The 18,956-nt window shown below is 34.9% G+C and overlaps 2 protein-coding genes and 1 non-coding gene across 3 annotated transcripts; 1 reads left to right on the top strand and 2 right to left on the bottom strand.

Annotated features, from left to right (window-relative positions):
• Positions 1–856: 856 nt before the first annotated feature.
• Positions 857–939, bottom strand: trnal-cag (transfer RNA leucine (anticodon CAG)). Its single transcript has one exon. It is a non-coding gene; the product is annotated as a tRNA-Leu (tRNA).
• A 644-nt stretch (positions 940–1,583) lies between these two features.
• dusp23b (dual specificity phosphatase 23b) lies at positions 1,584–4,539 on the top strand. Its single transcript, XM_016233857.1, has 3 exons — positions 1,584–1,829; positions 2,283–2,559; positions 4,291–4,539. The coding sequence occupies exons 2-3, from the start codon at positions 2,290–2,292 to the stop codon at positions 4,477–4,479; spliced, it is 459 nt and encodes a 152-aa protein (XP_016089343.1). The 5' UTR covers positions 1,584–1,829; positions 2,283–2,289; the 3' UTR covers positions 4,480–4,539.
• A 276-nt stretch (positions 4,540–4,815) lies between these two features.
• Positions 4,816–18,512, bottom strand: LOC107552029 (afadin). Its single transcript, XM_016233835.1, has 23 exons — positions 18,244–18,512; positions 18,053–18,152; positions 17,873–17,982; positions 16,715–16,866; positions 15,781–15,973; positions 15,574–15,683; positions 15,322–15,470; positions 13,220–13,284; positions 12,931–13,118; positions 12,660–12,805; positions 12,491–12,573; positions 10,923–11,185; positions 10,636–10,779; positions 9,387–9,582; positions 9,199–9,290; positions 8,904–8,978; positions 8,478–8,543; positions 8,325–8,398; positions 8,085–8,203; positions 6,627–6,824; positions 6,471–6,550; positions 6,214–6,372; positions 4,816–5,511 (listed from the first exon to the last, which is right to left on the bottom strand). The coding sequence occupies exons 4-23, from the start codon at positions 16,853–16,855 to the stop codon at positions 4,816–4,818; spliced, it is 3,237 nt and encodes a 1,078-aa protein (XP_016089321.1). The 5' UTR covers positions 16,856–16,866; positions 17,873–17,982; positions 18,053–18,152; positions 18,244–18,512.
• Between the last annotated feature and the right edge of the window lie 444 nt (positions 18,513–18,956).

Here is an 18,956-nt window from a genome sequence, read left to right as displayed (position 1 = left end):
TTATTTCAGTTTCATGTGTGTTAGCATGATGGTGTTTAGTGTTTGTGTGAATGACACTGTGCACCTTCTATATATGTTATTATTTAAAAGCTGCTTGTGATGGGCTTTGGTTCATCATGTGACTTTCTCATCACCACCTGCATTTGGTGGTAATCAGTGTATTACAAATGTACAAAACAGATTTCAGTACTTCAATAGGTTGGTATATTAACATTATTTCAGTTAATGAAATTACGGTATTTAACTGTAAATTTAAGTTAAAACCATAAAACCTAAAATGTTGCTACCGTATTTTTTACGGTAAAATTCTGGCAACCACAGCTGCCGTTTTTTTACCGTAAATTTTACGGATTTACAGTCTACCTCTAACACTAGCTTGCTCTATTCTTTTTCTATTCTATGTTTTCTTTTTATTTATTATATAATTAAAAAAAACACAAACCTTGCTAGGTGTACTGCGTTAAGCTATGAGACTTGTTATAGCACTTGCATATCATTGCTCTTTTGTTTCTTTTGATTGCTTTTATTGTCCTCATTTGTAAGTCGCTTTGAATAAAAGCATCTGCTAAATGACTAAATGTAAATGTAACGAGTGACTTTATCTAGTCTAACAACTACTTTTTTTTTAATACTATGGAAACCTGTATGCAACAATATTTTTATTTTTCCAAGCAGAAATATCTGACACGTTTGTGAACTCACTGCGCCTGTTTAATGTGCACACTCAGTACGCATGCTGCGTGTCGCAAAAGCAGTATGCTGTTTCTGACCATATGCGAGAATTTTGTGACTGTAAACTGAAAATATGAGCTTAACACAAGATCTAGTTGTTTAACCTGCACAAAAATGTTATGCTTGTCAGAAGTGGGATTCGAACCCACGCCTCCAGAGGAGACTGCGACCTGAACGCAGCGCCTTAGACCGCTCGGCCATCCTGACATGCTACAAGCTAGTTCTATGCTAGTTCTTTCATATTATTATAAGTGAGACATCATAACATTTAACGACATTTTGAACATTTAAGCGTATGTATTGTGCTTTAGTGCATTGTATCAATGCTACAAACCTTTTCTGACACGATCGTCTTTGAACGCCCTGGTGAAAAAAACGTTAAACCACACTGCAACCTATTATTAGCAATTAGCATGAGACGCTCCAGTTAAAAAAAAAAAATCGACGTTTAGTAATGTTGTCAGGTACTACAAGTCTAAAGATAGATTCCACTATTTTAGCTCGTCGAAGTCTTCCTGCGTCGTTTATCAGGTGTAAAGTATTTTCCAGACGGCAAAGTCTGTACTTCACTCAGCGCTGGTCGAAATGGGCCAATCACAGTCGTTTATGATTAAAGTAAAAAGTACTTTATTTTGTCATTTTACAGAGATTATTGCGTCGATTTTTTAAATACATATTAACAGCAAGTAGATGCAATTAATATGTTTAAAACATTTACTTTTCAATGAAAAAGCCATTTCCACTAAGACAAAACACTACCCGTGTTTCAATGGAAAATACGGGTTTATGGCCTTTGTGCGCCCTCTGGAGGAAGAGCCGCATATAACACAGACTGCAGTGATGAGTTAGTGTCGCGTGCCACCCAATGGTCAAACTCGACAGCTGCTTCAGCTCCGACTGAACAGCATGCACCGAACCGCCGTCTTCAGTTCCAGAGCTCGAATTTATATCTGACATTTTATTTGCTACAACAATGATATATTAATGAATGCATGTGTATTTGGAGAAAAGGAGCAGTGTGTGATTATCAGGGTGTTCAGAAGAGAACCGTTTAGTGCTGATATGGACCACGTCGAGAAAACACTGAACTAAACAAGGTACAGAGCAAATTACTTGTATTTGCAATCAATATGCTTGATTAATTTACCCCACACGCCTGTAGATGATGCAGTGTAGACCACAAACATAATATAATGTTGTTTTATAATGAGTGATATTTTAGTATAATTCATATGCTATTATTTGTATTAATATTTAATGTTTTTTAAATATTTGTTTTGATATTGTATGTGTTTTATTTAAGTTAAAGTTTTAGTAATTGTGTTTTGTAGTTTTCATTCGTAATCATTTTCATACATGGCTTCATATTTTATTTTAGTTGACATTTGTTTTTAAAGTAACAGTTGTTTATTTATTTATTTATTTATTTTTAATTGTTTTTTATTATATTCATAAACTTTAGTAGGCCTAAATATTACCGTTTTTCCTTAATGTTGCAGAAATGCTGTTGTTTACTGGTAAGCAATGTTTTACTGTTACTCACAAATCAGAAAAACTATGGCTTCGGCACAACCCCCAAACTTCTCCTGGGTAGATCCTGGTAAGGTTGCAGGCCTGGCAATGCCCCGGATGACGGCCCACTATCAGTACCTGCTGAACAACGGCATCAAGCATCTGGTGACCCTGAGTGAACGCAAACCTCCTTACCATGACACCTGTCCAGACCTGACCCTTCATCACATCAGGATTCACGACTTCTGCGCGCCAACGTTTGATCAAATCAACAGATTCCTGTCCATAGTGGAGGAGGCCAATGCAAAAGGACAGGTAAAACAGGCCAATTAATTATGCATATCTATGTTTTTCAAATATTTAGTAAAGCTACATAATCGCAGCTATGTTATAAGAATATTTTGCTAACTTTCCCGTTATGAAAACATTTATTGTGAATGCTTAAATTTTTTTAAATTTGTTTTAAAATGTTTTTTTCCCTTGGTTTTGCAACCATTGTGGAATGTTCCATTTGAAAGTTCTCTAAACGTTCTGAAACGTTAAAATGTAAAAAAAATGTTAGACAAATGTCCAAATAAAAAGTTTCAGTAAAAAAAAAAAAAAAAAAAAACGGGGAAAAAAAATTTTTTTGTTTTAAAAAAGGAACCTAATTTAAAAAATGGACAAGTAAAACGCAAACCTCCTTACCATGACACCTGTCCAGACCTGACCCTTCATCACATCAGGATTCATGACTTCTGCGCGCCAACGTTTGATCAAATCAACAGATTCCTGTCCATAGTGGAGGAGGCCAATGCAAAAGGACAGGTAAAACAGGCCAATTAATTATGCATATCTATGTTTTTCAAATATTTAGTAAAGCTACATAATCGCAGCTATGTTATAAGAATATTTTGCTAACTTTCCCGTTATGAAAACATTTATTGTGAATGCTTAAATTTTTTTAAATTTGTTTTAAAATGTTTTTTTTCCTTGGTTTTGCAACCATTGTGGAATGTTCCATTTGAAAGTTCTCTAAACGTTCTGAAACGTTAAAATGTAAAAAAAATGTTAGACAAATGTCCAAATAAAAAGTTTCAGAAAAAAAAAAAAAAAAAAACGTGTATAAATAATGTTTTTGTGTTTAAAAAGGAACCTAATTTAAATAATGAGCAAGTACATCACAAAAAACGTCGCCTTATCCTAAGTCACTATGGTAAGTTACACTACTTTTTAGAGTTGTCAGGACGGATTTCCCAGGAAATTGCTTGCTTTTATCATTTGTCTGCACATAATAACATCATATCTGATGAATTCATTAAAGAAGAATTATTCATTAAAGAAGGCCAGGCTAATACTCAAGGGCGTAGATTTGATTTTGACATCGGTGGGGACATAACAGCAGACCTTCTCTTGCATTTATGATTGACTTTTGACCACAGTTGCATGTCATCTAAAGTCTTTACTCATAGTTATGGTAGCTAATATACTCTAATTCATAACGAGAGCTTTTAATGTTAGCATGTTCATCAGATAATAAATGCACAATTTTGATTATGTAAAACCAACACTACAGCAGCATTTTTACGATGTTTTCGTCGGATTGTTTGAATACGCAAAAGAGAATACAGCAAAATATAATAATTTACTTGTGTGATCACAAAAATAGTGAGTGTCTTCTTCAACCGACTGAACCTCGAACCGAAAGCAAAAAGTGAATGCCAGTTGCATGTTTGCATCACATTTTTTGTACACTGACTTCACACGTTGGTAAAAAGGAAATCTCTAAACCAGTTTGTAGGCTATAAATAGCCTTGGCAAGTTATAGTTCACATCGTTATCATTTGTAACCTTATTTTAAAACGACTGACTGAACAACAACAGCATATAAGCTACTTACCTAATCATAAGACATAATTTAGTAGAGTTTTGATGTTGTTAGTGTGATATTCACTGACAAAATGATCATTTTCAGCCTGTACTTTTATGCTTCAACTGCTAGAGGGCCAAAAGTTACATAGTGGAGCTCTTGAAGCATGTGTATGCTGAAGTGTTTGTCTTCGACAGGCTGTTGCGGTGCACTGTTTGCATGGTTTTGGGCGGACGGGGACGATGCTCGCCTGTTACCTGGTGAAGAGCAGGAAAATCACTGGAATCGATGCCATTAATGAGATAAGAAGCATACGCCGAGGGTCCATTGAAACCAGAGAGCAGGAACAAATGGTGGTGCAGTTTTATCAACAAAATAAGGTGTAAAATAAGAAACATTTACGATGCAGATGTTTATAAATGTTATACAAAGCAATAAAGAATTATTTATTTCCAATGTATGTTTTTATTTTTGAAGGATGTACATGTTCATCAGATAATAAATGCACAATTTTGATTATGTAAAACCAACACTACAGCAGCATTTTTACAATGTTTTCGTCGGATTGTTTAAATACGCAAAAGAGAATACAGCAAAATATAATAATTCACTTGTGTGATCACAGAAATAGTGAGTGTCTTCTTCAACCGACTGAACCTCGAACCGAAAGCAAAAAGTGAATGCCAGTTGCATGTTTGCATCACATTTTTTGTACACTGACTTCACACGTTGGTAAAAAGGAAATCTCTAAACCAGTTATCATAATCATCATCCTCTTCACCATTCTGCTGGAACTCCTCCAGTCTCTTCTGGAACTGCAGCTCTAGGGAGAGTCTGCGCAGACGTTCACTCTCCTCTATGCTGCGCTGCACTTTAGCCTGCAGCTGTTGTACTTCCTGTTGCAGCAGGTCTGCAGTCTGTTGCTTATCCTGAGCATCCCGCTTCCACGAATCTCCAACAGAAAGCTTTTTGATCTTATCGGGCCCTTTCTGCTGAGGGTTCGCACTTAGACACGAGGCTGAGCTGTTTTGGAAGACGACTGTTTTTTTCTTGAGACCCTGCTGTGGTCTTTGAGATGGTGATGCATTGCTCTGTTTTTGATACTGATGGTGTGCTGGAGACATACTTTGGCTCTCCACAGGCTGGCGGAACGTACTGAATGAAAGACTGTTGGCTTGTGGTGTATATGGGACGTCCATTCGTTTCGGCTGTGATAGAGGCACGGACTGGGTTGTTGTCGGGATCTTCCAGAGTCCGTTTCTGTGTCCCAGGCTGGATAAACTGGAATCCATTGGGCTTATGGTTGCAATGCTGTTCCATTTGCTCAGATCTGGCTGCTTCTTGAAATACCTCTGTCTGTCCACTAGAGGACCTCCTTTCTCTTCACTCCAGAGATTGTCTTGAGAAAGTGCCTGTTTCTACATTAAAAAGAAAATGGATAAAGCCTTTTAATATATAATTTATATATTTTTTTTATATAAAATGTGATCTGTGAATGAAAAAAGATGGAATGAAAAAAAAAAAAATTGTCAGGATCTTAATGCTCCATGGGGCCTGTAAATACATTAATACATTTTTAGTCAATAAGCTGTTAAAAATGCATTTCATTTAGTTAATTCACTTTAAACCATTATTTTCTGTATTTTACTGTTCATTTTATTTGAATTACACTGTTTGTACATTTATATTCTAAATTTAGACATTCAAATTTGAATGATTACATTCTTGTTCAAATATCCCCCCTCTGATTTTTTTTAACAAATCGCACCCTGATAATAATAACTATTATTATAGTTAATCTGTTGGCAAAAAAAAAATTGGATGATGTTTTTGTATATATCTCTTTACTACCATTTGCAGATTTTAAGGGCCAATAACAGTGGACGTGTTCACAAGCTTTTTTCTGTCAAGACTCAAGACTTAAATATTTGTGTCTATACAGAAACCTTGAGAAATATTCAGTGGAGTAAAATGTGTGACAACTAACCCCGGCTTCCCCTATTTGGCAGGTGATTCTGCTTTCAAACAAACTCATGCAAAGCTTATGGAAGCACAAATATCAATAAATGCACAGCAATAAAACAGACAGAACAAAGACAGAAAATGCAACACAAAAATACCATAAAGTTGCTCTTTTGCTGATCCCTGGAGAATGGTGCAATATGTGGAGGATGTTTAGTGGTTCTTGGTGTTTTATTGCTGTGCGGTTTGGATGTTGGCAGGGTCAGATATTCTCTGTGAAAAGCCTCTGCATTTGAAAGAGTGTTTCTTTGTTTCCCCTGGGGTGACAAGTGAAATAATGAGGTCAATAGTAGAAAACGGGACTGTTCATTAAGGTGATTATCTTAATAAACAAAAAACATTTATCTGTACTTACAGAATCCATGAGATTTTCAATGGAGAAGGATAATGTCATCTTTTCAGGAGGAACTGAATCGACAGGCATTTCCTGGTTATCTGACGAAGATTGAATTAAAAAGTGCTTAACAAACCAAAAACAAACAAAAAGTGAAGTGTAAATATAAACACTCACATGCCAGGTTGGGATTGGAACGATAATCCAGTTTCTGCTTGAGCCATTTCTGGTTTTGTTTCGTGTTCAGTCTGCTGATTGTGTGCTGGTTTCTAAAGGTTTCTGATGGTCTTGATGAACCAGAAAGAGATGGTTCGGCACTGTCATGAAGATCAGAGACACTGGATTTCTGCTTGGATGGTCCATCGTTATCATGATCTAACAAATGTGAAACAAGCATGCATATGATCAAAGCCATAGATTATATATTGGCTATACAAATATTGAGTGAATTTAAGTATTTCAAAAGGTTCACACTGCAAAATAGGATTTTCTTACTCAGTATTTTGTCTTGTTTTCCAGCACAAATATCTAAACATTCTAAAATCAAAATACCTTACCTTAGAGGGTTAGTTCATCAGTTGCAGTTCATCAGTCCAAAAGAAGTGAAATAAAGCACATGCATCCATAATAAAAAGTGCCTCACACGGCTCTGGAGGGAGAACAAAGGCCTCCTGTAGCAAATCGATGCGTTTTTGTAAGAAAATTAACCATATTTAAAACGAAATAATCAATTTAATCTAGCTTGCGCTCACTGTTGTACACGGAAGCAGCTCCGGGCGGATGACGTAGGACGTCGGCGTAGGTAAGACCAAAGACCATTTGTAATATAAGCTGCTTCTGTGTAGGACTGTTGGCGCAAGCTAGATTAAAGTGATTATTACAATTTGAATCTGGATATTTTTCTTACAAAAAACGCATCGGTTCGCTACAGGAGGCCTTTGTTTACCCCCGGAGCCGTGTGAGGCACGTTTTTTATTATGGATGCATGCTCTTTATTTCACTTCTTTTGGTAAGACCAAAGACCATTTTTAATATAACTCCGATTGGATTCATCTGAAAGAAGGAAGGAAGTCATATATGCCTAGGATGGCTTGAGGGTGAGTAAATAATGGGCTAATTTTCATTTTAGAGTGAACTATCCGTTTAAGAAGCAAGCTTTGTTTCCCAAAAATATATCAAAATGAAGTGAGTTTGAGCTTGACCTTAAAACAAGATGGTGAGTAAATAATGGGCTAATTTTCATTTTAGAGTGAACTATCCCTTTAAGAAGCAAGCTTTGTTTCCCAAAAATATATCAAAATGAAGTGAGTTTGAGCTTGACCTTAAAACAAGATAAAAAAAATATCTGCCAGTGGGGTAAGAAAAATAAACTTAATTCAAATGGAAAACAAGTTTATTTTTCTTACTGCATTTGCAGTTATTTTAGCTTAATTTCACTTCATTTTGATCCTTTTTTTTTTTTTTTAGAAAACAAGACTTACTATCTTGTCATTTTGCTTCTCAAGCTAGTTTATCTTGATTTAAGAATAATTAGATATGTGTACTGGAAAACAAGGCAAAGATACTAAGTAAGAAAATCATTTTTGTAGTGCAGTGCAATGCGTATTGTAATGTTGTGTGCTCAGCATTCACTACCTTTACATGTTGTTTGTGGCGACTGGGTAAATACTCCCTCAAAACCATAATATACAGCTGCTGACTTGACAATTTCCAGTGATACGACCGACCCAGTGTGCATCATTATCTCTGCAGCCCTGAATAGGATCATTAAAATCAGTTTTACCTCCAACCGTGCAACAGATCTAGTCATGCCTGCCACACAACACAAGAGGCTCAAAAACACTGAATGACTAAATTATATGAAGATTATTTCACCTTTCCTGTGACACACCCACAAGACTTTTGCCATCCACACTCAGTAACTGATCTCCTGGATTCAGTCTGCCGTCCTTCATCAAAACACAACAGTGTATAACATGATGCAAACAGGCACATTATGACTTTTGTCATTTACGCAATGATACTGACCTCATTTGCTGCTCCTCCCTGGACGACAGATTTGATAAAAATGCCAAGCTTATCCTGTCCAGCCCCCTGAAAGATCATTAATTTTGATCACAGACAATTGCACAACAATTTCTGAAATTGTATTATAAAATTACACTAACACTTTACAACAAGGTCTAATTTGTTAATGTACTGTAAAAGCTAACATAAACTAAAAATTAGTGGTATATTTCTTGCAGCATTTATTCATCTTTGTTAATGTTAGTTAAAAATACAGTTGTTCATTATTTGTTTGATAGTTGACAGTGCATTAAACAATATTAAAACAACTAAAATGAATTAAATGCTGAAATTCCCATGAACTAAGACTACTAAATGCTGTAGAAGTATTCTTCAGTGTAAGGTCATGTTAACTAATGTAAATAAACAAAACCCACTTGGACTTACCTTGGCAGCTACAATGCTCACTCCCATTCCACCATGCAAAGGTTTCTTTAGAGTTATTTTCATTGGTTCAGGTTTCTGTAATGACAAAATAAATTACGGTTGTGTTCAGTGTTAAAACATGTCTGCTTAATTATGAGTGTATAGAGATAATTAATTCAGAAGAGCTTCAATAGTAAAATTAGTCCAGATGTGCCTGATGGATGAGGACGAGTTTCATTACTACTTCATATAGTGTTAACTCTTGGCTGTTTTATGTGAATTAATAACTTTAATTTAATCTGTAAATACAACATACCCAAGCTGAACCCTTTGCGGAGTGATCCGATGGGCTAAAGAAAATGGTCCAAGTCCCAACGCAGTTGGAATGGGGAATTAATTTACAGAGACCTAGAGAATTACAGATATATGTATCTTTAACTATTGATTTTAAGTCTATATATTGACTTTACACTATCACAAGAGGAACAGATAATGCTATAGTACCTTTGCGACAGACGGGTTCTAAAAACTCCTGAAATCCCTTAGGAATGCCATGCATGGAATCACTTGAATATCCATCCTCAGGCAACAGGAAAGGCAGGTGAAGGTCCAGTTCTTCTTCCAGTCGGATTTCTCCACCCTCTCGTCTCAGAACGTCTGTTGTGGTTTCTGCTAAAGCGGCTACATGCTCTATCAGTGCCTATGAATGACCAACTCTTTCAGTGGGGCTACGGAACAATTATGCCTACACTGCAAAATATGACTTTCTTCCTCAGTATTATTGTCGTTTTACAGCACAAATATCTAACCATTCTTAAATCAAGACACATTTACTTAAACTATAGGAGAGTATTAAGTCTTGTTCTCTGAAAAATGTATCAAAATGAAGTGAGTTAAGCTTAAATGAGAATAAAATATCTGCCAATGGGGTAAGAAAATAAACTTGATTCAAAGGGAAAACAAGTTTATTTTTCTGACCATATATTTCCTTCCTTGTTTTTTTTTTTTCTTTTAAGGTAAACGCTCTTGATTTTTATACATTTTTCAGAAAACAAGACTTTATCTTAAGTCATTTAGTTTCTCAATTTAATGTATGTAGATTTAAGAATGTTTAGATATTTGTACTGGAAAATAAGACAAAAACAGTCTAAACATTATTAAATCAAGATACAGTTACTTAAGCAAAATGACATGCTTGTTTTCTAAAAAATGTAATGTGTTAAAATGTTTAAGCCTAAAACAAGAAAAAACATCTGCCAACGGGGTAAGAAAAATAGGAAAAACAACAATTTAATTTTTTTTTAACTCACTTAATTTTAGAAAACAAGACAGTTATCGTCATTAATACATTGCTTTTCAGGTTAATGTTTCTTGATTTTAGAATGTTTAGATATTTTTACTGGACAAAAGACATTAAAAATATTCAGTTAAATATTATGAAAAATGTTTGCAGTAAATTTAACTCAGGGAAAACTTTTAAGTTTATTTTTGGAGCATAGTTGTATTTTTCTGACCATATCTATCATATTGTTTTCTTGTTTTAAGCTTAAACTCACTTAATTTTGATACATTAAAAAAACAAACAAAACAAAAAAACAAGACTTCATTTCTTATGTCATTTTGCTTCTTAGTTTTAAGCATCTTTATGTTTAAGCATCTAAGAATGTTTAGATATTTGTACTGGATAGTAAGAAAAAAATCATTTATAGCAGTTTTGATTTTGGTGAGCGTTCATTTTTCTTCATGCACTTACGGCTGAAAAGTGGGGTTGATTTGGGATGTAGTGATATTTGCTCATCAGTGCTCTCAGCTGTAGCGAGTTCAGCTTGTAGCATGTGGACTGAATCATCTGGGCGTCTCGTGTAGAGTAAGAGGTCATGGTTAGAAGCATCGTCGCCTGAAGGGAGCAACATTTTTAAGGAAATAACCACGGATGGGTCAGATCTTTTGATGTTGATAAAGGTCTAAATAATATTGTTCAAAACAGCAGTTACATCATTTTGCATGCTGTATTCCTTATCATCTCTTTAAAAACACCACCTGGATTACACGACTGAGATGGCAGTCAACGGCCAGCTCCAGCCCTTGTCTTTCTGCCCAGGCCTCCACGTGCATCAGACGCTGCCGTAGAGTTTTGCCCCAGTAGTTCGAGCACAGTGTGGATCCCGGCACGGTGAGCCGGTTCAAGATCCAGGCCCCCATCAAGTGAAAGAGCTGAGAAAAAAGCTGGATGCTCAGAGCAGGGTTGACCCGACACCTTCGGAGCAAACTCATGGTCTTTACGAGAGTGTTCAAGACGCCTTCTAAGAAACAAATTCAGAACAGAACAGATTCTTTATTTGCAACACTACACACATCACCATCTTTAATCCAGATGTTTTATCATCTGAAACAATTTACAGGAATAGTTCATGCAAAAATGAACATTTACTCACACTCAGGCCATCCAAGATGTAGATGAGTTTGTTTCTTTATGGAAACAGATTTGGAGAAATGTAACATTACATCACTTGCTCACTTACATCACAATAATCCACAAGTAATCCACACCACTCCAGTCCATCAGTAAACATCTTGTGACAGCTGCATATTTGTTAGAAAGAAAATACATAATTACGACGTTTTAACTTTAAATCATTGCTTTTATAAAATATAAGAACATAACCTATATAAGATGGAAGAAGTCCATCTCCAACATACTTGTATAGAACTGATTTGGACTATTTTTACTTGTAAACAGTGCTTGATCTGTGCAGATGTCTCTCCTGATTCAACGTTTTTCATCTTAGCCAGAATCAACGTCTTGAAGTTAAAAATGTCTTAATGATGGATTTATTTCTAATAAACACGCAGCTTTTGTCTTCTCAAGATGGTAATTGATGAACTGGAGTGGTGTGGATTATTGTGATGTTTTTATCAGCTGTTTGGACTCTCATTCTGACGGCACCCATTCACTGCAGAGGCTCCATTGGTGAGCAAGTGATGGAATGTTTTGTTTTTTTGCTCAAATGCATAATGATAAAAGTTTACTGATCATCATTTGTGGGTTTGAACCTGTAGATCCAACCATAAAATCTGACCCATCTGCACTGCAAAAAAATATTTTCTTTCTTAGTATTTTAGTATTGCTCTCCAGTACAAACACAAAAAAAATCTAAAAGACAAATTTAATGAGTATGCTTAAAACAAGAAAGAAAAAAAAATCTGCCAATGGAGTAATAAAAGTCAACTTAATTCAAAGGGGAAACAATGTTGTTTTTCTGACCCCACTAGACACTCCGATATTATTTTTCTTATTTTATTAACTTAATTTTGATGCATCTTTCAGAAAACAAGACCTGATATCTTGTAATTTTGCTTGTCAATTTAATATATATTGATTTAGATATTTGTACTGGAAAACACGACAAAAATACTGAGTAAAAAAATCTTTTTTTGCAGTTAATGCTGACGTAATGAAATGATTTCTTTTCACATGCCATTTAATTCAGGTAAATCTGAATTAGATGTAGTAGATCATTAAAATGCATTCAAAATACCCACAGCAGTCAATACGAACCGTTGTACAGAAAACACTGAAAATATTTTGTGATTACTAAACATTTTACCTATTTCTTTTTCCTTTTTTACATCAGCAAAGAATGCAGGTAATTGATTTTCAAGATCAACCTGAAGCCGATGTGACAAGTACCTGAGGAAACATTAACACCTGATTAAACACTCAAAATACATCGCCCTTCCTGCAAACATCACAATGCAATCATGCTTTTATCATACCTGAAACCCTGCTGCACAAGTTGAGTGAGAGTATTTTGAGCCTGGAGCGTGATGGGACACAGATCTCTGTCCCGTCTGATGAAGTTCAGGAGCTCAGATGTGTTGGCCATCCAGAAGGCAAGAGCCACTGCGATGTTCCTCTGTTTCTAAATGGGAAACACAGGAACCAAGGAAATTATCAGGGACTTAACTTGTGATTTCCAGGCCAAATATATCAAATCTTGAGGTCAGGGAGTATATCACATTTTTCTAATTACAGTCTTCAATCTACCTGAATGACGCCTTGAATCAAGTGCACAATCTTGTCAAATACCATGCAGACTTTCTGTTCAGACTGCATAGGTTTATGGCTGGTTAAAAATCGCCCAACCAGATAAAACACATACGCAGGCGAGAGCTTAAAGTGAATCGTGGAGCTGTTAATGTCATTTATCACAGCAAGCAAGAAAGAATCCTCATCTGAAACAGAAATCAAAGACAAAATGTAAATGACCTAAGAGCAGAGAGAACTTAATTGTGCTGACTGAATGATTTTATTAAGCCAGGATCAACAACTGTACCTTTTTCCTTTAAAGAAATGCTGAGCGGGAGATTCCAATTTACTTCCAAATAGTCTTGTGTCACACTGTAATCAGGAGAAAAATATACTTATTATTTACTAAATATTAAATACAAAACATATGTTATTGGTATACCTAATGTTGCTTTGTATAGCATGCATACATTTATAAAATATTTTGGAAAGATTTACTGATTTCAGCAAATGCCAAATTTGGCCAAAAAAGCAGTCAACTATGAATGCATTAATGAGTTATGATTTTATATGACCTTCAACTATTACATGAACATGTTAAAGTGACAAATTACTTGTATTGTAATTTACAATAAGATGAAAAATGTCACTTTAACATGCTGTTATATTATTCTTTATTACATGCAGACACTTAATTTTTTTTTTACAATTATTTTACTTCCTTTTATGTAAAGCACTTTGAATTATGAAATGTGCTATATAAATAAACTTACCTTCACTCTAAAAAATGCTGGGTTGTTTCAACCCAACTTTGGGTCAAATATGGACTAACCCAACTTTTGGGTAAAAAAAATGTAATGTACAAATTTAACCCAACGGTTGGGTTAGTCCATATTTGACCCAAAGTTGGGTTGAAACAACCCAGCATTAATTGCCTAAATATAGATTTTGTTTTTAAAAGATATTTCTTGTAATAGGGTTTTTTGAGAATCGTTTTTCCTTGGAATTTGTGTTTTGTGTATATATTTTTCCTATTATATATATAAAAATTTTTATTTAAATACACCAGTTCCCAACCAATTCACATATTCACATTGAAGTAAAAACAAAGGCTACACTCTAAAAAATGCTGGGTTAAATACAACCCAGTGCTGGGTAAAATAGGGGCAAACCCAGCAATTGGGCTGTTTTGACCCAGCGTTTGGGTTAAATGTTTAACCCAACCTTCTGGGTAGTAACCCAACCGCTGGGTCAAAACAACCCAATTGCAGCACTGGGTTGTATTTAACCCAGCATTTTTTAGGGTGCATGACATTTTCACTGGTGCCTACATAACTTTTGCTATAATATCTGCACACTCAAACATCAGATACCTGACTTTCTTTTTTAAAATAGATTAGTGGTTTAAGTCACAATAAACCAATTAGGTTTTCATATATACACTCTAAAAATGCTAGGTTGTTTCAACCCAACTTTGGGTCAAATATGGACTAACCCAACCGTTGGGTTAAATTTGTACATTACATTTTTTTTACCCAAAAGTTGGGTTAGTCCATATTTGACCCAAAGTTGGGTTGAAACAACCCAGCATTAATTGCCTAAATATAGATTTTGTTTTTAAAAGATATTTCTTGTAATAGGGTTTTTTGAGAATCGTTTTTCCTTGGAATTTGTGTTTTGTGTATATATTTTTCCTATTATATATATAAAAATTTTTATTTAAATACACCAGTTCCCAACCAATTCACATATTCACATTGAAGTAAAAACAAAGGCTACACTCTAAAAAATGCTGGGTTAAATACAACCCAGTGCTGGGTAAAATAGGGGCAAACCCAGCAATTGGGCTGTTTTGACCCAGCGTTTGGGTTAAATGTTTAACCCAACCTTCTGGGTAGTAACCCAACCGCTGGGTCAAAACAACCCAATTGCAGCACTGGGTTGTATTTAACCCAGCATTTTTTAGGGTGCATGACATTTTCACTGGTGCCTACATAACTTTTGCTATAATATCTGCACACTCAAACATCAGATACCTGACTTTCTTTTTTAAAATAGATTAGTGGTTTAAGTCACAATAAACCAATTAGGTTTTCATATATACACTCTAAAAATGCTAGGCTGTTTCAACCCAACTTTGGGTCAAATATGGACTAACCCAACTTTTGGGTTAAAAATTTTATTTAAAAATGTAACCCAACAGCTGGGTTAGTCCATATTTGACCCAAAGTTGGGTTGAAACAATCCAGCATTTTTTAGAGTGTAGCAGAACATTTAATTTGAACAGTTCTCCACCTCAAAAACCTCTCTTTAATGAATACAAGTCTTTCATCACAGGCTTCTGGGCACAAAAAATCTCTTTTAGGTTAAGATTGTATTTCTATGTCCATTAAAAAAGTGATTACCTACCGGTTTGTTTTACTGCCAGAGACACTGTTCTCTAACATGTGACTGCTAGAAACGTTTTTCTTCTGTTTAGGTTTCTTCTCTTTCTTTGATAATGTCCTCTTGAAATTTTCAATTACTCCAACTTTTTCCTTATTTTCCAAACAGCCATCCTAAAAAAAGTTATTTTTCATTCACTCCAAAATTCTTATATTTAACTTACTTATTTGATATAACAACTCGTGGATTTAGTAGAATGACAGGGACGTCACACACCTGTAAAGTTACACAACTGTCATTCCTCAAGACAAATCTGCCATCTGTGTCTTTATTCCAGTTGAGTTGAACCACCAAGGGCTTTTCTGAAAGGTCCAGTTTTCTTTCTTCTAAATGGCAAAAACACAGAATGTTAAGTCAATTCTGACAAGGACTGAGAACAGAAGTGTGCCTACAAACACAAGTTAAATTCAGTCCTGCTGTCACCTTGATTTTTTAAGACCTCATACAACGAATATGATAAAGGCTGTGAGGTCCCATCATGTTGAAACTTCTCCAGCAGCATTTCAATGACCTCTTGTGTGGTAGAAGCGCTTGAGATACAAATACATTTTGTGGCACAGTTCCCTGAAATATGGTCTTGGAGGTGGAAACGAATAACTCCATGAAATACAGAATCCTAAAGAATAAAAAAGATTATTAAATTTATCTCAATTTATCCTACGAGATTAAATAGAAAATGTAAAATGCAAACTAAAAAAAAAAAAAACATGACATTTCTTTCATATCTAATTTTTTTGCTAGACAGCAATGAGATTAAATGGAAACATTAAATGCAAACTAAACTACATCAAAAATTAAAACCAAACATGACATTTCTTTAATATCTCAATTTTGAATCCTAGACAGCAATGAGATTAAATGGAAAATGCAAACAAAGCTAATTAAATTAAAAATAAGTATAAATAAATTGAATTTCTTTAATATCGCAATTTTTTATACTATAGCAGCAATATGATGGAAAACATAAAACACAACCAAAATGAAAATAAAAATAATCACAAATGGAATTTCTTTAATATTTGATTTAAGCTAGATAGCAATTATAATAAATAAAAAAAATCCCAGATGAAATTTCTATATCTCAATTGTTTATCCTAGACAGCAATACTAGTTCTCCTTTTTCTCAGATTTTTCTCCAAAGAAAAAGACCCCGGTAATCAAAATGTGCTCAGATTTGCCAAGAGACCAAAGTCTTTAGTCGAAATTCCAAATTATTTGATGCTATTCATGATATATATATATTTTTACTTCTTTCTCCTAATGAACGGTCTGAACAATTTGAAAAGTAAAAATGTAGATCTAACATTACTAAACCTATTTGTAAAAGTCAAATCTTTAAAAAGAGAAAAGTGTTCACCTCATCAGGTTCAGTTATCTCAAACAAGCTGAGTCGGTTTGAATTCCACTGTTGGATGTTTTCCTGAAGTCTCCTGCGCTCCTCTGGATTCATCTCAGCACCATGACCCGAATCAATAGCATTTCTTTGTTTTTGCTTCATTTCTTGATGAGCTTATCAGATATAGATTTTTTTTTTAATAAAAATCAACCAACTTGGTATCAAAATGAAGCAGAGCTGCTGAGGCTCACTAAACTTCACGCTATTCTCCCGTCAAATGCCTGCATGGCACTGATTTTTTCCCAGCCTGATTAACATTCAGACTGATGGTTGATTGTTTGAGTTTGTTTGACCCATTAACACACAGCAGTTGAAAGGCTAACCTCATTTCTCATGTTGTCCTAATGTAAAGGGCTACATTAACACTAAAGAATGAAATAGGGAGGGCCATAATTTGTTCATTCAAGCCTCATTTAAAGGAAATGCTCTACTTTTTAGTGCCCATTTGATTGTTTTTGTCCAATATGTTCAGTAAACTGACTAAATCTGCTCTGCTGAACTAGAATGACTAGATTGGGTGTTGGAATACAATGAATGTACCCTTCTGTTCAGACTCAGACACTAACGTATAACATAATAAAAGAGAATTTACAGGTCACCACACGTTAATTAACATAAACTATTGTGTGTCAATAAAATCATTTCATTAAAAGCGAGTTTCATGGATGGCTGGATGTGAGTTATGACCATGAATATAAAACAGGCTAGGCTACAACACCCAGAACGTGAACAATTAAAAAATATATAGACACATTAGATATTAAATATGAAGAGACACATTTAATGAACAAAAGAAATATAGCCAGCAAATAAAGCATTAAAAGTATAGAGTAATGTCTAAAATCATCTGAATGCACCTATACTTTCATTTTTTCTTTTGGATGCATATTGCATATATGATATTACACTCTAAAAATGCTGGGTTGTTTCAACCCAACTTTGGGTCAAATATGGACTAACCCAACCGTTGGGTTAAATTTTTACATTCAATTTTTAACCCAAAAGTTGGGTTAGTCCATATTTGACCCAAAGTTGGGTTGAAACAACCCAGCATTTTTTAGAGTGTACGCTGATATTACAGTACATGGTGATGCTATCAACCATAAATGTTCTGATTACATTTATGTATGAAATGAAATCATTTCTAGGATGTTCTCTCAGTTGCTTTCATTGGAACAATGTTTATTTCAGGAAACTGAGGCCCATCTTTTTCCTTGTGTTTGCGCCTGCTAAAGAACATATGACATTATAAACAAACTAAATTAACAACTATATTATTTGTGAACTAAAAACCCCTACCTTCTCATATTTTCCACATCATCCACAGTTTCTGGCAGATCAACACCTCTCATTTCTGGTAAAAGCATCACAAGTCCACTGTACAGAACTGACATGGCCCCTGTATATGGGGACAGAGAGAAACATGAGTCGATAAGAAACACAAGGAAATTATTTGTGTTTCCACTTCTGAAATTGAAATGACTTCTCACCACAGACAAAGAGGGGAAGCTCTTGCCAAATACTAGCTAACCTGTACAGAATAAACAGAGCAACAACTGCCCCAATGTCACTGGCTGAGGAGCACACAGATACGCCTAAGTTTCTGTAACACACAAGAAAATAAGTAAATTATACTTACAAAAAAAGAGAAATGTTTAATGCCTATTTAAAGAAATACTACCTAGATAAAGAAATTCTAATCTAGAAAAGGAAGACAAACTTCAAGGCGATGCTCAATTGTTTTAAACATTAATATATAGATATAGGTGTTAAAAAATATGGTAACACTAGTTTAGGGACCAATTCTCACTATTAACTAGTTGCTTATTACCATGCATATTGCTAGCATATTGGCTGATTATTAGTACTTATGAAGCACATATTAAAGGGATACTCCACCCCAAAATGAAAATTTTGTCATTAGTCACTTACCCCCCATGTCGTTCCAAACCTGTAAAAGCTTTGTTCGTCTTCGGAACACAATTTAAGATATTTTGGATGAAAACCAGGAGGCTTGTGACTGTCCCATTGACTGCCAAGTACACTGTCAAGGTCCAGAAAAGTAAAGTGAAAAAGTGAAAGTGACGTGTGGCCAAGAATGGTGACCCATACTCGGAATTAGTGCTCTGCATTTATCCATCCAAAGTGCACACACACAGCAGTGAACACACACACACCGTGAACAGTGGGCAGCCATTTTTTT

The sequence above is a fragment of the Sinocyclocheilus grahami genome, unplaced genomic scaffold (genome assembly GCF_001515645.1).
Source record: "Sinocyclocheilus grahami isolate Dianchi unplaced genomic scaffold, SAMN03320097.WGS_v1.1 scaffold440.1, whole genome shotgun sequence".
Lineage (NCBI taxonomy): Eukaryota > Metazoa > Chordata > Actinopteri > Cypriniformes > Cyprinidae > Sinocyclocheilus > Sinocyclocheilus grahami.
This window is presented reverse-complemented; position numbering and strand designations above follow the sequence as displayed.